At 41.2% G+C, this 18,663-nt stretch overlaps 1 protein-coding gene and 1 long non-coding RNA gene across 11 annotated transcripts in view; one reads left to right on the top strand and one right to left on the bottom strand.

The window, feature by feature from the left end:
• Positions 1-18,663, top strand: part of EYA2 (EYA transcriptional coactivator and phosphatase 2) — a 99,207-nt gene that overhangs the window by 72,656 nt on the left and 7,888 nt on the right. For all 10 annotated transcript variants that reach the window (XM_054218818.1, XM_054218816.1, XM_054218820.1 and 7 more), the window contains 2 exons: positions 10,761-10,850; positions 17,695-17,753. In XM_054218818.1, the coding sequence (XP_054074793.1) occupies positions 10,761-10,850; positions 17,695-17,753 (149 nt within the window). The remainder of the gene's footprint in view (positions 1-10,760; positions 10,851-17,694; positions 17,754-18,663) is intronic.
• On the bottom strand, positions 223-17,758 carry LOC128916778 (uncharacterized). Its single transcript, XR_008469044.1, has 5 exons — positions 17,666-17,758; positions 16,721-16,842; positions 15,539-15,741; positions 5,695-5,777; positions 223-299 (listed from the first exon to the last, which is right to left on the bottom strand). It is a non-coding gene; the product is annotated as an uncharacterized LOC128916778 (long non-coding RNA).

Raw genomic sequence — 18,663 nt, 5'->3', positions numbered from 1 at the left:
AGCCCAGCCTAGGTTGCCCCTTTTTTATCCCTTCTGCCCAAACTCTTTGCTCCATTCTATGTATTACAGAGTCATCAGACATTTGGTCTTAATGTCTTTCCCATACGGTCACTGCAGTATAACCTTTATAGTGGCAGTCAGTGGCCTGCAAATTCACATCTCCTTTTGCTTTCTTGCCTGTGGTTGAATGGACGCGTACCTGCACAAACATGTGGAGTCACGGTCTAAGTGATCGGGGCAGCAAAGCTGTCAAACCCAAGGAAATCTCTCCACTCTTTCATTTCTCAGCAGGAGGCCCTCTGACAAAGAAAAGGAAAAAAAAAGCAGCAAGTTCCATAGCCAGTTAACCCTGCATATTATGTTCAGGAGGTTTTAGAAACCTGTTCTACAGGCTTCTGATCACTGCATGGGTGCAGAATATTTACTATGTGCCTAGAGACCACAACAGATGTAGACGATCATTATAGCTTAATGTACTGTCCACCCAGCCCTTTTAATCCCTTCAGGCATGTATAACAGAGCTCCCATTCAACAGGAAGATGGCTGCAGTCTTTACTATGTCTGCAAAGATCTGCCTGCCAAAACACTGACTAAACAGAATAGGAAAAATGGGTCAAAATCTGTAACAGTGCTGCTGGAGTTTCACATCAGTTAGGTAAAAGTCAAGGGGCTTTGGCCATTTGTTTGAAGCAGCTAGGTGCAATACAGAAAGACTCTTTTGGTGGTATTAATTCAGACACAATAAAAAAAGAGATTACAAGCACTCCCATGCCAAAAAAAAGTCATGAGTCTGTTCCCCTTTCCCTGACTGAGATATTTGCAAGCTTATTCCATAATGTGTATTGTCAAAGCATTAAAAAAAAATAAAATTGGAGATTCATTCTCGTGCTTTTCAAAGGACTAGTATCAAGAAGAAAGGGGGCACTGGGTGCATTGTTTTCCCTAGCTGTGGGGTATGTGTGAAACTAATACCTTAGTATTTCGTATTGTTCCCAGAATGTGTGTTCTTGTTCTGTGTTGGTACACTCCTTAGGATTTTAATGTCAAAATTAATTTTGAGTAAAGTAAAATCTGGAGTTAAAATTCATCTTTACGTGCAAGTTACTTTGAAATCCTGGAACCAAATGGAAAGGATTTTATTTTAGCACTTACTTAAAGAACTGAATACATAGGACAGTCTAAATTCTTGAATTGTGTTGGATTTTTATCAGTACTTTGACAAGGTCTGCTGATACCTGGGAGTTAGGATCTATAAAATTCCCTGTAAGATGCATAGCGATTTCTGAGGTTGTTCAGCATCTAGAATTGGCTCGAATTAAGAAAAGCATACTGCAAAAAATAATAGAGCACATTATGTCACAGTTGTAAATCAGTGTTGTGGAAAGTCATGTTCTACATTTTAGTTCACCTTAACTGAAAGGTGTTTAGATTGCCTGTATTACGCTGTGTCCCTGTGAGCCTGGACTATGTGGTGGCTTTGCCTTGAATGGCCACTCTTGCTGCTTTCAGTGGGGACTTACAGTTTGCCTCGTAGTTGCTTGATTGATGTAGAGGCTGTTTTTCAATGATAGACATATTTTTTTGTTGCTTTTGCATTTCAGAATGGCAACATGAGCTTTATCCAAGTTGTAAGCAGACAGGTATCAGTGAGGTAGAGACAGGGCATGTGCTCAAGTTTCCAGCCTATGTGAACATGGGCTTTGCCTCTCTGATGAGGAACTTGCAGTGGCGCAGGTACGTGAAGGACTAGGAGAGTGTCCTCCAACGATAGCGGGGCTTCAAGACCTTTTGGACAGAGTAGCTAAAGTTGCTGCTTGGCCCAGTTGAGGACAGGACATAAACATTTCAAGCAAATGTCATAGCTGTTGTATGTTGGCTGGCTGTGAACTGGACTGTCTTGTTCTCACCAGAAATGATGTTGTCGATCTAAGAAACCTTATTTCTCAAAAGTTTCACTGGCAGTTAGATGTTATTACAAAAAGTTTTTCTTTAAGTGAATTATAATTTCCAATTAAAAAAAAAGAAGTCATTGAAAAGTTCCTGCTTGGCTCTACTCGAGATCCTTGTAAAACCCTAGGGCTGATTGAATGCTTCAAGTAGCTTGTGCTTTTCCCTGCTTTGTTCTCTCACAGGACCCTAAAGCCAGGACCTGATTGAAACACCATAGGGATTTAATCAAATCTGATGGTGATTCATGCTTCTAATGGCCGAATCTGTCCTTTACTACTTTACAAACTGAGAAGGAATAAAACCCCATTTTATTGCTCGGCTGTTAAAAACTATTTGTAGAAGTTGCTAAGGTTCAAATCAAAAGCGCCCTCCCTTGAGAACTATTAGTTAATTCTAAGTGCCATGGCGTCGCTTTTTTTCTTCTTCTCTCACTTGAGATGTGGCCTTATATCACTACTGCTGTTCAAACATCTGAGAGTTTTCCGTTCCTTTGACAAACATGAGCCAAAGTGCTTAAGGACATCTGTTTATTTTATTTCTTTAATGAGAAAACCTTCCAATTTCTTACTGGCTCAGCTGTGTTTATTTACATTTTGTTAGTCATATGTGTGGGGCACCTTGGGACGTTAAAAACCTGCAGAGGCCTATGCTGAGGGCTGCTAGCAGGCATCCTGGTTAGAAAGGCAGAATAAGCCTTTCCTAAGGAAAACACAGTCCTTGGAACTTCATAAAAAAGATTTTCAAAACAAATAGAGCCTAATTCACTCAGTAGATCATGGATTAAGTCAAGATGAATACAATTTGGAAAGGATTTTCTGAGGAAGTTGGAGATTTTTTTACCCACTGGAGGCTAAACCTTGTATTTAATGCCTTTTTAAGTTAAATTAAAAAAGCATTCAATCACTGCAGGTAATAAAAAAGTCTGTTACTTTAGACATGCTGCTATATCAATTATTAGTTCATTATTGGAGAGAAGGGAGTAAATAATTCCAGCCGTTTGATTATTTCAAATGTGTATTTCGGGAGCAAACATCTGTGTTTATCATCTGTACTGGCTGATGCAAAGCAGCAGCAGAAACAGCAAAACCAGATCCACAACAGCTTAGATGGTGGGCATGGGAGATGCTTGGAGCTCGTGTAGATGTAACCTCTTGTACTAGAGCTTAGGTGAGCAGAGGGTTTTCTAAGAAAAGTGCACATGTGGCATTTGGAAGTATTAAGGGATTATTTTTGACATAAATTATATATCAGAAACAATGCTGGATTGTCAAACAAGCATGAGTAAAGGGAACCTGCTTTCCAGTATCACTGAGTCATGACTTGATTTTAGGGGGAAAATAGTCTAAAAAAACTACTGGGAGAAAAGTTGTGTTAGGAAGTTGCAGGTGCAAAATATGCAGTTGTGCTGAGGATTACGTGCCGTGATGTGTTTCCACCAGGCTTTCCAGGAGATTCGTATTTTTCACAGAGCTATCAAGGGCTTACACATAGAAATACAGTGATTTTCCTATGAGGAGGGGAAGGGAATGAAGACGCATTTGGTTTAAATTCCACTCCTCTTTTGACGTTTATGCCCTCTGTAATAAAAAGAAATTATTTGTAGATTTTGGTCATGAACTTTTTGTATTACTAAATAAAAATAATTTCCATTTGTTCTCAAGGATCACGGTCCAGATTTTAACCTGTATTTAAGTACAATATTCCCACAGGACTGGAATCCATTTCAGAACTCATGGGTTCAGACACTGGATAAATTAATGTAGTCATTACTGCTTGTCCCTAAGCATAGTTCATTTAGAGAGGGAGGAGAACCTTTTCAACTTCCACATGCTCTTGAATGTGAGGATTTAGTGACTGGCATGCCCATTTGCTTATTGGAATAATTTCCAAAGTGTAGTCCCCAACCATTTCTGAACAGATACATGCCAGTAAAAAGAGAGTCCTTCAGTAAATCATAAGCAATACTTTGGTAGTACCTTTCAAGTCTCAGTAAGGGTGAATATGAAAAGGTGTCTGAAGAAAAGGGATTAAATTATATTTGCTTCCATCTAGCATGGACTTTTCACAAGGTCAAACTGTAATGACTTTATTCATTATTCATTTAAAATAAGTAGACTGTCTAATAAACCTGGATATATTGATGGTTAGGTAGAACAGTATATCTTCGTTTGGGGGGAAAAAATGTTGAGAGCCTGAAAAGCTGAGTGATTCTATTTGAAAAAGTGCAATCCTTTTTAAAAACGTCTGAAGTGTAGTCACTTCAATAAGTCACTTCTGAAAATGGGTTTCAGCTCCTGAGCTACTTCGGTTACTTAAAACAACTTTTCTCTCAAATACCCACTCTCTGAAAAGCTAAGCTACTTAAGTGTAGCAAAAGAGCTAAATGTGTTCTTTTCCTCAAAAAGATGTGGACCTACTTGAACTAGAACTGATCCACGTGGTTAATTTGCTATTATTATGGGAAAGCCTTGTTCATGTCTCAATTTCTGATCAAGGTATAAAATGTTACAACCAAAGAGTGATTATTCCCACAGATTCTTTTTGTTCAAACATGTGGCCCAGGCATTTTTATCTTTGCTTTTTTAATTATTATTATTATTTTTATACTACAACCAAGCTGGTCCATTTTCCAGGAGTTTCCAAGTAATTAAACCCAATTAAAACTATTAAATTCTTTCTTTTGGTGACAACTTCATTATTAACAGCTAACCACAAGGAGGAGATTTAACTTAGAAAGCCCTTGATTGTATACTAATCCGTCTCTCACCTCTGGCTGACACCTGTGGCAGATAAACCCTATGGAATAGGAGTCTGATGAATACTCTTAATTAATACTTTCTTCCTTGTAGAAAAGTAATTATTTGCTCACGGCATAAACAGGTATTTGGCAGGGATTTAAAGAGACTGATTAGTTTTAAATACTAGGGGTTTATTTTGTTTATTTTAAAGCTGAGGGGGGAGGTCTGAATTCAAGATCCACGCTCAGAATGACTTTATCCTAACATTTTGAATGTCGGGTTAATTGGCACATTGCTGAATAGAAGCAGAGTCAGACAACGAGCTGATTTGTTATCCAGCTCAAAGGAGCCAGCTTTGCCCCTTTGCTAATGGCCTGCAAGTCTGAACAGGGTACCTGTAAGGCAGAAGCTTGGAATGGGGTTTGGAGCCAGGATCGAAGGCGAGAGTGACTTGCACTTGAGAGATTGCCAGAGATAAGTCTGCTTTTCTCTTCCTTTCAAAATGACAGTGTACAAGACGGGAGAGCTGGCTGTGGACATCCAGCCAACTGGATTAGTAGTAGCTGCAGGTGTTAACAAATACATGTCTTTTTAATGCATACTCTAGGGCAAGTATAAGCAGTTTATGAAAAATCAATCTCAGTGTTTCAGGAGAGCAGTGGTAACAAGGTTTTAATACAGTGCCATTTGGGAGGATGCTGACGGTGCAGTTTGAAGTGTGGCTGCAATGCACATGGGCTTTTGTGTAGGTAATACCAGTGCCTTCTGTAGTGAAGGTAGGGCAATGCAGGCTTCTGTGTAGGTTAGCTCCTGAAAAAGCGTCTAGGGACCTACATAGCGCATGCTGCAACATACTTGCAGCGACTTGTACCCACATTACGTGGCTTAAAGCTAATTTGAGTATGCCTACACATTCTACGTTCCCTTTGCTTTGCTAAAGTACAGATTAGTTGGCGTTTCACATGGGAGTAAGCAGACCTAACTTCCTACCTTGTTCTTTACTCACCTCCAGTTTTTGTGGAAATCATCTTTAAGCAAAGACAGACTGAAGGCTGTTCAACAAGCTCCTTCTAGCCATCTTCTGTCATCCTATTACTCAAAATGATGGGACAAAATGAAAACAGAAATTAATTTTAGGCAAGGTGTTACTAGCTTGGAGGACATAATTGAATGCAAATTGTAATTTTAAAATGCAGTTCACTTTAAATGTACAGAACTAGTTCAAGGGTTATGATCAGTGCATACAACCAGCCAACATAAAAGCAACATTCAGAGAAATTGTGTCAGTTCGTGGCATTGGAATATGAAAGAAAACATTCCCCTTGGTGAATGGACACTTTCATCTTCCTCTGCAACATGTTCCACAGTCTTCTGTTGTCCATGTTTTTCTCTAGTAGGACTATCTGCTGAACAGGCAGCAAAATTACCCCAGAACAAGCAGATATGGAGCTGGGAGTTGGCAGTGCCTCATTTACAGTGGAAATTGTCTTGCTCACATGGTGTGGCCATTGTCAGCAGTAGACAATAGCCCATCAGTCCGTAGCTGAAAGTCACAGCTGTGACAGAAACAGCAGAGAGACATGTCCTAGGATGTTCTTTAGGGCAAACATTTTTCATCCAAAATCTTAAAAAGGGGCTTATCTTACTCTTTGAATATTTGGATCGTTTATTGTTTATGAAGGAGTAGTAGGGAGTGGGGGCATTTTACCTCTCAGTTCTCTGAAGGTGTGCACTGAGCAGAAATGGGCAGCTGTGAAACTACTACTCCTGTTTCTTAAAAGTGGGAGTGAAGGGTGTATTGAGGAGCGAGAATATCAAGCTCTTTGAGAACTAATACTTCAAAATGACCAGTGCTCCCTTGGTGCTTATTCCCCCCAGCTGATGGGAAGAGGCCTGTTAAAGCTGTGTGTTGGAGAGTCAGGAGTGCCTTGTCTCTCAGGTCCAAGCACCAGAGGGAAGCACCAAAAGTAATTTGTGGGGCTGTTTAATTTCGACCCTGAAGGAAGCTTCAACAGTGGTGCGTGGCAGAGGTGAGGCATATAGGGATACACTGTGGCGCTGAGGGTTTTATTTACAAAAGGAGTTTATTGCCTGTTTTCTATCCCTGCCTCTCATTGTCCTTGTTTGTGAAAGCATGACTCGTAGATTAGCAGAGGGGTAGGACCTTGCTCTTCTAAAGTTACTAAACAAGCACTCAGGGTTGAGTTTTTAGATTAATCTGTTTTCACTGTAAAAAGCGGTTCCTGGAGGAGATTTGATTTCAGTCACTCTGTGGTCTGTTCTTCCTTGGGCTTCATGTGCATCAGAAAACATTGGCTAGATCTGTTACCCAGGAAGCTCGTTCCCAGGGCTCCAGGATGCACTTTCGCTACAGAAGGACATGTTAGCAGGGATCATCGGTGTGAATGCAGCAACTTTACACTGCTCTGCTACGCTCACAGTACTTTAACATAGGCATTAGCAGTCCACCAGGGCATCCCCTACAGCATAGAGATACCCTTCAGTGGTATGGGATTTCTATGGTTAGGAAGAGCTCTCCATCAAAATCTTAAGATAAATTTCATAATTCTCTTTCAGATTATTTACATACTGTATAGAGAATTCGGACAACATGTTGATATCTCATTTGGTGCTTTCCTGTCAGTCTGATTCTCATATTTTTTCATACTTGAATTAAAAGCTGTAGAGACTGTGTCTTTCCTCTGTGTGGATACAACCTCCAGCACAGTGGGGTTCCAGTCTGGGACTAATGCTTCTAGATGCTACAGTAACGCAAATAAATAACTGCCAGTGGAACCCTGGCCTAGTGCCTCTAGACACCTATATCATACTGGGAGTGCTGATTTGCCTTTTAACTTTATCAGCCTCCTTAAGACTTGGAAGCATGCCTTGCTATAAAGGAAATGTCCGTACTGTGAAAGCAGTGATGCCAAATCATTTCCCCAAATGACTTCCCCTCTGGGTGGTAAAGTGCATTTTTCTGTTTTATTTTCATTCCATCATATTCTCTATCTCAAGAGAAAGATTTTTTTTTTTCCTCTCATCTACAGTTTAATTTCCATATTGTTTAGTTTAAGAGAAGGTAACTTCATACACTGTGGAAATGTTTCCTATTCCCCATTAGTGATTAATACCAATAAAGCTAAAGACAAAACTTAAAGGATAAATGACAGGCACCAACCAATGAGATTTCCTGAAAGAGTTTTAAAGGCTAATGATCCTTGAAATGTATTAAAATAAATTGCTTCATTAAAAACTATTTTACAAAATAATTTCTTCCTAGCAGCATATTTTCTTCAAAACAGTTCCCCCGTGTAACTACACCTGGGTAGTAAAATTTGATTCAGTGCTGTTTGCATGGGGCCACAGTCAGATGCCCTGATTACCCCTGTGTCCCTGTGCCTCGTCAGGGGAGCAGGTTTGAGGCTTAAAAATTAGAGACATGTTCAAGGCAAGTCTGTTGAAGTTTAATTTTTGCCCAGAGGAGAAAGTGCCCTTCTTTCTGGGACAGCACCAAGCATGTTTAAACATGAGTGACAGAGCTTTTCTTTAGATTGGGCACAACGCTTGTGAGTCACACACATGGCTGAAACCACAGCCATTCTGCTCTAATTAAAGAGAACTACACCAAGAATGCGTAATAATTAGGTTAGCGTGTAATACACCATCTATGTCAACAGCATCTGCCGCAAAGGTTGATTGAAATGTACTCATCCTCCAAACATTGTGCTCCCTGTTAGAGCTCCTCAACTAATTCATTTCTGTCCTGTCATACAATAACATGGCTCCACAGAAATCTGCAGAAAATTAGAGGAAAGACTACATATAAATCTACCCTGGTTTAGCATGACTTGTAACTGTAGTGGAGGAAAACCACCCACGTAAATGTAAAGATGAGGGATCCCTGTCCTAATGAAGATGAATTACAAATAAAAGTCTGTTGTGGGAATCTCTTTTTTTTTTTTCCTTTTTTTTTTCTTCAAGTTGTCTGTTACTGTTTAGTTTGAACAGGCACAATGCTTTTGAACTGTAAGTGTTTATCAAATTAACCACAGATTATTTTTGTATGTGTTTTTGAAGTATTTAATGAATAAGAAAATGTTCTGCTGGCGACCTTATTTGCATCACTGTGTTTCTGTGCTTTTGCTGTGAGTTTAGGAGCAAGGTCGGTTGTTTGAGGGCAGGAGGAGCAGTTGACTTTAGGCACAAGAGACATGGAAAAATGATTGAGATTCATTTAATATTGCAGTGCACCGGGCTGGGTACAGCAGGTCACTTGATCACGTTTCAGAGTAGCAGATCTGCAGAGGCTGTAGCCAGTGGCCACTCAAGCAGTAAGCCAAGAGCTGCAGGAGCCCTGCGGCCGCCATCCCGCATCCAAGGGCCATCTTGGAGTACCAAGTAGATCTGCTGTGCACATGCAGTCAGCTGTTAATGTAGCCCTCCAGGCCAGAGGAAGGGGAAATGGCCCAGCCAAAAGTGTCAGTCACTTCTGCCATGTAGGATTCTCTGTGGGTGGCTTCAATGGCCAAGCCCCATCAGCTTGGGCTGATTTAAGACTGCACTTGCTGGCTTGGTGAGGAAATGAAGTGACAGCCCTCTCCCAGGCAGTTGTGGTGTCTTGGCTGGGTAGCAAGGGGCAAGGAAAACATGAATTTTCCAAAATGAATCAACTAAAAGAACTAAAGTAGAGCTGCAGGTCGCATAGTCCTTCTCCAGGGGAATTTACTTAAGGTTTTGCCACTGATGTTGGTAGGAGCAGGATCTGGATGTGAGAAAGTTCACATGTGCTTAAGAATGTGTAGAAGCCATTTTAGAGCTGCTGACATGTACATTTTCACATTAATTGTTAAAAAGTGTGTTTTAAAAATGCTGCAGGCAGCCAGAGCTTCTGCCTCACATCCTTCCCTTTTAGGAAGCAGTTTGGGACCCTCTTGGGGAAGGGACACATTAGACCCACTGCTGGCAGGGGCTGCTTATACAAGAAAGTGGCAGAATGAGCAAACCGTCAGTCAGCCAGCCCATGCAGACAGGTGCATCGTGTGCATGTCACCATTTCAACACTAGCTAGAATGACAGATGAACCCATCCAGCATTTTAATGTGCTGTGTCTTGTCTTTATTTTTTTAATCAATGTAGTTTCTTGGGTGTCACTGTCACCGTGGCTACCGTCTGCAGGCATGCTTTATACCACTGCAGAGCATGCTCTCTCCTGAGCAGGAACAGTCATACTTGGACAAGTGTTTTATCATGCTATAATTGGGTTTGCACAATATGATGGGATTGGTTTAACTCTGCTGATGCTGTTAAATAAGTAGGCAGTTTCAGTGGGGATGGAAGAGCTTTGCAGTAGTGTGGCTGCTCTTGCATCTCCTGCCTGACAGTAGATGCCATATCACATGCTGGGCTCTTATGTGGGAACAGCACCTCTGCCTTTCTGTCCTGTTCTGTGCTGAGCACCTGAGTTATCATGGCAGTAAAGATCTAAGCCAAGCATGCTGACTGAGACACATAAATTGCACTCCTTAGAGCAAGAGACTCAATTTATGCTTGAGCTCCAGGGTTCTGTTCTCAGATTTTGCTCACCGAGTTGCTGTTTGACATTAAAAGAGAATAATGCTGACCTTCTATAGCTGGTTTGAAGGTTGGAGTCAGGAAAGGATCACCTTCTGTGTACTCCATTACTCATAACTATCCCTTAACCATTCACTGATGATGCTATTGGAAATCAGTTCTTGGTTTAACCTACTGAAGCAACGTAATCTTAGATAGTCTCAGGTGTTTAAAGGTTCTCATTATATTATCTAAAGTGTGTGGGCTGTTATTGGTCAAGGCAAGCCATAGATATCCTTCAAAGAACAGAATTTGATTATCTAGGAGAGCAAAAGAAAGGATGGGAAAATCATGTTAAGATACAGTTGGGAAATAAAATTACTTTAATGAACATATGTTCAGAAACAGGAATGTGTAGATCCTATGTTTGCTCTAAGATCTCCCACCCCACCACGCCCCCGCCCCCCCCAAAAAAAATATCAAAGGGAATGGAAAAAAAAACTTATTTTCCCTTAACAGGACACTACAACGTCTGTGCGGATAGGTCTTATGATGGAAGAAATGATCTTCAATCTTGCAGATACACATCTGTTCTTTAATGACCTGGAGGTATGTAGCTGCTTATTTTATTTAACATCTCTCTTTCTAATTGTTTGCATCTGTTCTACAAACTTGTTTTTCTGGACAAGAAACTTTCATTTTTGACCCCAAAGAAATGGGCCTTAGATGGCTTATTGGAAGCATACTTTCCTGTGTCCCTTAGACATCTTCATTCTGTTAAGGAATTTTTTCTAAATACACGGTAACAATGATGGCTTTTGGCAGTTTTACTAAATCTAATAATGAGGACATTGCTGCTGCTTCTCCTGAAATTTGCTATTTAATAATTTTATTAAGCAAAATTAGCATAGATCCTATGGGGCACGTAGCAATTAGCTGTGAGCCAACGCAGAGGTTTTAAAAATGGTCTCTGTTCTTGAGGAAGCTCTGTTTGCACACACAGACAGAGCAGGAGGTCTGCTCGAGCTCAGGCACACTGCAGGATGAAACTATGGGAATTTCAATATAAAAGATTGAGAAGAAAAGTCTTCCTTGTTTGTGGCATGGTTAGATCTGACCATGCCTTATACAAAGTGAAAATCCTTTTGGTGTGTGTATATATGTATAAATATAATAAAATTCAAGCAAAGTAATGCTAGCAGAATTCTGTCACCAGCTGAGAAACAGCTGTATAGCGCTGATGAAAAGTTATTTGCATTTGCAATCAGTAGAAATAGTCTGAATGAGTCACGTACAGAGTGAGTGAGATGGGTTTGTGCTATGGGCACCTTGGAGGCAGAGAACTGCTTGGAGGTGTTTGGAGGAAAAAAATCTGGCATCCCTGGGCAGGCTTCTGTGGTCTTTTTCTTCACTTGAAAAAGGAAGAATTTGTTTCTGTGCCAGATGAAATGAGAGAACTTTTTCTGTGCCTGATGAGTTCACTGAGAACTTCTGGTTCCTTCACTGCTTAACTGCACTGTGGTCCTCCGCATGACAGGAGGTACATCCTTTCCTGCCACCTGTCTCCTTACAACCTGAGGTTTCACTTGCTGAGAATTTTCATTTCCTTTCAAAGACAAGTAGTGGGTAGCACCTGAGCTGACAGATTTTCCTCTTTCAGCTTTTTTCAAAGAGGGAGTTGTGATGAGGGCACAGAAAATGCAAAGTGAAAAAATCCTTCTCTTAGAAAAAAACAAACAAACAAAAAACAAAAACACCCCCAAAACAACAAAACCAAGAGAGAGCTGCTCTTTGGCAGTCCAGGGTGCTATATAAATAGTTGTAATATTTAATGCACAACCAGCGGTTTTCACCCATCAGATCTCAACATGTGGTGCAACAAAGCTCCATGTCCTGCACAAATCCACTTTCCAGAAACCCTCTGCCTATCTAGACTTTTGCAAGAATATAAGTTGGCAAATCGTTTTAAAACAAGTTTTCTCCTTCCTTCACTTACTCCTGTAAAACGTGAAATGAAGTAGCAAATTGTGTGGCATCGGACAAATTCTGCGCATTTATCAGTCACAGCTGTGGCTTCTAGAAACAAAGCCCTTAGGTCAGTTTTGTCTCACACGCCTCTCAAGTCCTTCCTCAGCCACTGCAGTAGAGCAAAGTTTTCAATTATAAAAAGTTACTATGTTGTGTTTCTTTTCTTTTGTGGTTTCTAGACATTAAGGAAGCAAAAGCTAAACCAAAATCCCTCAGATACAGGACGCTCATTCTACAAGGACCATGTAACTGAGTCCGAACTAGGCCAGTGGAGACCTAAAGTTTAGCACTGTGTCTCCAAATAGAAATGAAAACCTTCATCGAAATACCTGACCTCTATCTGCAGCACAGGAAGAGAGCCAGGTGCTACGGGACACATCTGTTCAGCAAAACGTTAAGAGAGGTTGTCTCTAGTTTAGCCTACGAAGATGATAAATAAAAACATTTATGTTACTAGTGCTATTTTGTTGCTGCATGAGAAAAGAGAAGCAATTTTTGCTGATTTTCTAGGCTGTCTTATCAGCTTACCTGCTTTTACTAAAAGATTGAAAAACACCAAGGTGGGCAGCTGAATGAGTGAGCCAGTGTAACCTTACTGGACTTGCCAGAGGGTGTAAAGGGACAGCATAGGCAGCTGAAGGTGAGAACAACTTGCTGCTGTACCTGGATGGCTCAAAACCATGAAAAATGTTAAAACCTTTTGAAAACAAGTAGTGTTCCAGCTAGCCAGAGCAGAAACAAGCAAAGAGATAGCATTGTGAGACAATTTGATCGTAGGTCCTGCACTAAGATAAAAACGCTAGGCATTCTAAATGATGATGCATGGCCCAGGTAGCTGGAAAGAGAAGAGCATTTTCTACTGAGAAATTTCAGTTTTCCCTTTTCACACATGCCTAATAAGTGAAACAAACCAAAGGTTTTTTCAAACCAAAACCAAACCAAGTTGGTTTGGTTTTAGCTGAGCCTTTTCACTGAAAAAAGTGATGGATGAGGGAAAATTCAACAGAAGTAAATGTTCTTGACAAAATTTCACTTTGCAAAAAAGTTCAGTTTGGAAGAATTTGCAATAACAGAGTCATCCATCCCTGCTTGTTAACCACCCTACTCCTTCATTTAGGATGATAAATAAACGTCAGGTTTGATATTCACAAATATTGTTGTGATATTGTGATATTTAAAGATCATACGTCACCAAGTGTTAGGCTTAAAAAAATGCAGTGAATGATATTGTTAAAAAAGAAGTTGATGAACTACAAGCCCAGAGATTGATTCAGTTCTAGACCCACAAACATTACCATATACGTTAGCACCATCATGTGGTATAACACTGGCCTGTACAAGACAAAATAATCTAAAACTGCATGGGGCTGAAACTATTTCTGACTAACTTCTGTGTTGGGGCAGGATGAAAGAAGCTGTAATTGAGAAAGCAGTAGGATCGTTGCCCCATTCAAAACCAAAGCAGGAGTACTCTTACTGGATAATGCTAAATGTAGCACAACTTTTCTCTGGCACAAATCCATAGCCAAGTTCAGGCATTGTGGGGGGCCCAGCAGATTGAACCAACAGGAATATGGCTGGCTTCGGTCCTGACAGTGGAAGCAAGGGGAGAAATGGAGGAGATATCGCCCATCCTCACCAGAGAGGCAAGTTCAACAAGGAAATCAATTATTACCTTGCACAAGGGAATGGTTTATTTTGCTGGCTACAGTTTTCAGTGTTGTGCAGAGCAGAAGGTGCTGTCAGGGTATAAAGCCCTTTTGAAGCAGCCTCAGAAGGTGCCTGATGAGGATGAAACATTTATCCATAGATACAGCAAGGTTTTCACAGCCCTTACTAGCGTTTGTGTGATCTTCCTTAGTCTGGTGAGGACATGATTTCATGTCGTAGCAAAAAACTGGCTTCAAAGTCTGAGTGAGGAGCCTGAACTGGAATACTCCTTTTCTCTGTCAAAAAATGATTTGGAGAGACTGTTGTTAGCCAGGGCTGTACGTGTTTACAGGGTTTACCCAGAAGGGATTCAGGCACCTGTTTCCTGGATGTATTCTCTGGATGCATTTTTTCCTGGCATGCTCGGGAGTGGGAATCTTGGATGTATGAAAAGGCGAATCAGCAGATCCATACAGATAACCTGCTTCAATACATCCTGTCTTAGTGCCTTAGCCTACTAGAGAGGCCAGTTTCCCGTTTGATTCACCCCAAACCTCAGGCTAGTTGGATAGAAGGAGGCTGATCAGTGATCCGCAGGGCCGGTGGGTGACCGGAGAAGCCTTATACCAAGAGTTCTACCAAGCACTTTTGGTCTTTTTACAGAAACAGATTCTCTGACGTCAGCAAGTTAACTCTTAAGTTTTACAACTTATAAGCTTGACTGTTTTGGCATCTGATTCCGGGCAGAGGAGGAGGTCGATGCTTATTGAAGCACAGCTTAGTGGTGTGCCTGCCCCATAGCAAAGAATGAAGGCACCAAACCTTGACAAGGGCGGGCAGTGTGTTCCATTTCCAGGGCATGCGGTGACACAAGCATTGCCCCGTTCTGGAGGTTGTTAGCAACACAATCCAGGCAAGCAAGGCCTGCGTTTGCTGAACCACGCATTGAAATCATACAAGTGTGGTTTTGCCACGCTAATTCATCCACTCATGTAGCACTTACATGCCTGTCGACCACATCATCTCTGCTTGCAGTTGCAGCAGTACAGGCAGGTCTGCAAGTATAGGCCATACAAGATGTTGTGTGCAAAGGGCCCTGGTGACACTGCAGAATATATCAGCAAATATTCACCTGAAAGGAGGGATTCTCGGTCTCTGTTCCCCCTTTGGAAAATCAGGGAGAAAAGGAGTTGCCCAAGGTTACAGATCACAGTGAAGTTAAAATATGAATTCTGGGCTTTCCAGGGTTGTGCTTTTGCTCCCAGATGCCTTTTGTTCACAGTGCAACGCTGGCTAAAAAATAATACCTTCCACCCTTAGTCCCTCTGGAGTTATCATTGTCTATCACTGTGGAAAACAGGTATTAAGGACAGGGGGACTGACAGAAAGATGAGGAATTAACAAACAAGGGGATTAGCGTGTTTACAAGTTACTGCCTTTCGGAGCCATCCCTGGAGGTTTTTGTGTTCTGGGAACCGTTAGCCCCCAGCCTAATGAGGGATGCAAGCTCAACTGAGCAGTGAATCCACAAGATGTCTAAAAATCTCTAAGACAGTCCTGATACACAAATATACAACCTTTGCATTCATAAGTTGTTTTCATATGTGCACGAGACATACCTTGAGAGAGTTCAGATGGAGCATAAATGATAACAGAAGGAGTTTCTCCATATGTCCTCAGGAACAGCTTGTATTTAACAATACAGCAGAGGCTTTCTCCAAACTTGCAGTACCGTTTCAAGACTGCATTAGCTCAGGCTCCTTTACATGCGGGTGCAAGGGTCTGGTCCCACCTGGAGGCAGGTTCGGTAGCACAGACTGACCTAGAGATAGCACAACAGTAAAAACAGTTCAGTTCCCAGAGTTGCGAGGGTTGACTGAGGTCTTACACGTTTGACTCAGTTACAGGCTGTACGTGCCACACATCATATACCGCTGAGATCCTAGAGTATCATTTTAAAAAGTCAGCAGATGTGAAAACTGGGATATGTCCCCATTGCAGACTTACATTTGAACAATCGGGACCTTCTTTTCAGCAGCCCAGATATCCTGCCTTGACTCCCTACTCACTAAGATTTCAAGGAAATTCTGCAAGAATGAAAAATTAGTCTCGTAACCAAGTAGTAAAACATGGTCCACATTCTTGCGTTAACCCGCTTCCCTGTGTTTCACCCAGTAACACGATAGGCTCAGCCAGCGGACTATGAGGTAGCGTCTCACCAAGTGTCATGGTATTTTATTAAGTTAGAAATGTGATAGCTACTGTTGTCACACTTCAGCATACAGAACAATTCATTCACAAATGAGAAAAACAGATCCCTCCACAAATACCTTTCCCCTGACTTAATGCCCTGCATCATACAACTGGAGTGGTCTGCATCAATATTATCCCAGCATGGCTCGCAACAGCTATTGGGAGCGGGGCTTAAAAATGGTGGAGGTGGAGGAGAGAGAGAGGTGTCAGCAGAGATCTGCTGTTCAGCCACTCGGCTCCAGTTATATACAGAAATATACACCCCAGTGATAGGTTGGTAAGAGAACTGATGAGACGAGAACAAGATAAAATCGTATGTCTTTTTCAGAATTAACTAAAATAAACACTGCAGAAAAGCTCATGATTATTGACAAGAACTATCTCTGACATTTTGCCATTGTTAGCAAGTTTGGTTACTTGTTCAGAGATTTTTTCTTTTTTTGAAAGGGGCTGGTTTTAAAGTAATTCATAAAACTCCTAATTGTGTAAGGAAGCTAAGGCAAGTTCTGTGGTTTACAGAATACCGAAGTGGTGAAGAATAACTGTACCTTGGTTAGCTGCGGTTGTTCTGACTTCAGAGTCCTGTTGTACCAAGTGCTTTTACCTCTATTGAAAAATCAACCAGAACAAAAGATAGTGTTCACCTTGAAGCTTTCTGGTTTGTTCTTACCTGCAAGGGTCATGGAGAAAGGAGATTTAAGGTGGTGGGAGAAACTTCCTGATTTTTCTCTTTCTAATCTTAATGCTAAAACTAGGAAAGAAACCAAAGAAATAACATTTCTCAAATTTTTGAGGCAGGGCCTCCACCATTCAAACAATGAATGATTTTGGAAGATAAGATCTAGAGTACATACTTCATGCAGGCCGAGCTCCAAGTATATATTCTCATTAAATATCCTGTGCATAGAGTTCCTCGTTACTGACACATATTATTCCTTAACTCTGTCTGTGGCTGGGGCTCTGAAAGAGTGCCGCCTTCAGTGCTTCAGCCCAGCTTCCCTGCACATCAAAGAAGGCTCAGCCCCCTCAGAACCAACTGGGAGAACACCAGCAGCACAAGTGTCTCTGGAAATTTCTTTGGGACAGATATCTCCCCTTGTAATTACATGGGCATATACCTCCTGTCCAAAGCAGTATTCTCACAGGGGAAGAGGCTGCCAAATCTGTGCCTTATCATGCATACAAAGTTTAAAAAACACAATTTTCCTGGCTAAAACACAAGCATCTCTCTCCGTGCTGTCTGCATAGGAAGGAGTTTCACTTACTGTATTATTCAAGAGCTGTTGTACCCTTAGATAACAGCAGATCACACACACACACACTCTGTCTATTCATGTTCTGTGTAAGTGCTATGTGATACTTGTTCCTAACAATTAACGGGCTAGACTATGCCAGACAATACTAGCAGTATGTAAGATTTTATCTCCCTAGTATTACCCTTAAAGTAATTTTTCATTACGTTCGTTCAAAATTTTTTCAAAGCATTTACTTACTGCTGTATTTTTTTTCATACACTTCTCAGGACTGTGACCAGATCCACATAGATGATGTATCATCAGATGATAATGGTCAAGATCTAAGGTACGGGATCTCCAGGCTGGAAGCTGCAGGTCAGGTAGTCTCCAGCTGTTTGAAAATAGCAGGGGGCTGGTCAGTGATGTAAAATAACATTCTCAGCCATGTGCCCTCTCCCCTCCCTGGCTCCATGCTGTCTGCTTTTATTAAGCACACAGAAACACGGAGTCCTCTTTCTCACATTAATATGCCTGTGCCTACTGTCAAGCCCTGACTGTCATAGAATCATAGAATGGTTTGAGTTGGAAGGGACCTCAAAAATCATCTAGTTCCAACCCCCCTGCCATGGGCAGGGATACCTTCCACCAGACCAGGTTGCTCAAAGCCACATCCAGCCTGATCTTGAACACTTATATACTGAGCTTTGAACCATTCTGGGAAATATATCTAAAATTAGGTTGAACTCCCGTCAGACTACACTAGTTTCTGTTAGATTTGCCAGCATCCCCCCAGCTCCCCCAAACCAGTGAACTGATCCTGCTGAAAAGCACCTTTTTTTTTTTTTTTTTTTTTAAAAGCTGTATTATCTTTTACCTGGAACAATTCCGTCATCTGATTCATCTCAGTGCTGAAGAAATGCTTCTGCTGGCATAAAGAAGGGGACTTTGAGGAGGGTTGAAGGCAGGAACAAATGCTTAGTAGAAGGCAGGATTGCTTCCTTCAGAAAAACTGCCTGTTTAAGGTGTTTGTGGAACTGTCACATGACCCAGTTCATCGTGGTAATTACTCTAGAGTTGCTTTGAAATATTAACTCAGTTTAAAAATAAACAAACAAACTTTTACATGTTGCAGGCAGTTAAGCTCCTTTAGTTAATTTGCTAATTTTTTTTCTTGATCTAATGTGCGTTCAGAGCCTGTTTAGTAATATAGCGGAGCAGTCGGAAAGGTAACACCAGAATGTTCTCCTTTAGGGTTT

This window comes from Rissa tridactyla, chromosome 12 (genome assembly GCF_028500815.1).
Source record: "Rissa tridactyla isolate bRisTri1 chromosome 12, bRisTri1.patW.cur.20221130, whole genome shotgun sequence".
Classification (NCBI taxonomy): Eukaryota; Metazoa; Chordata; class Aves; order Charadriiformes; family Laridae; genus Rissa; species Rissa tridactyla.
This window is presented reverse-complemented; position numbering and strand designations above follow the sequence as displayed.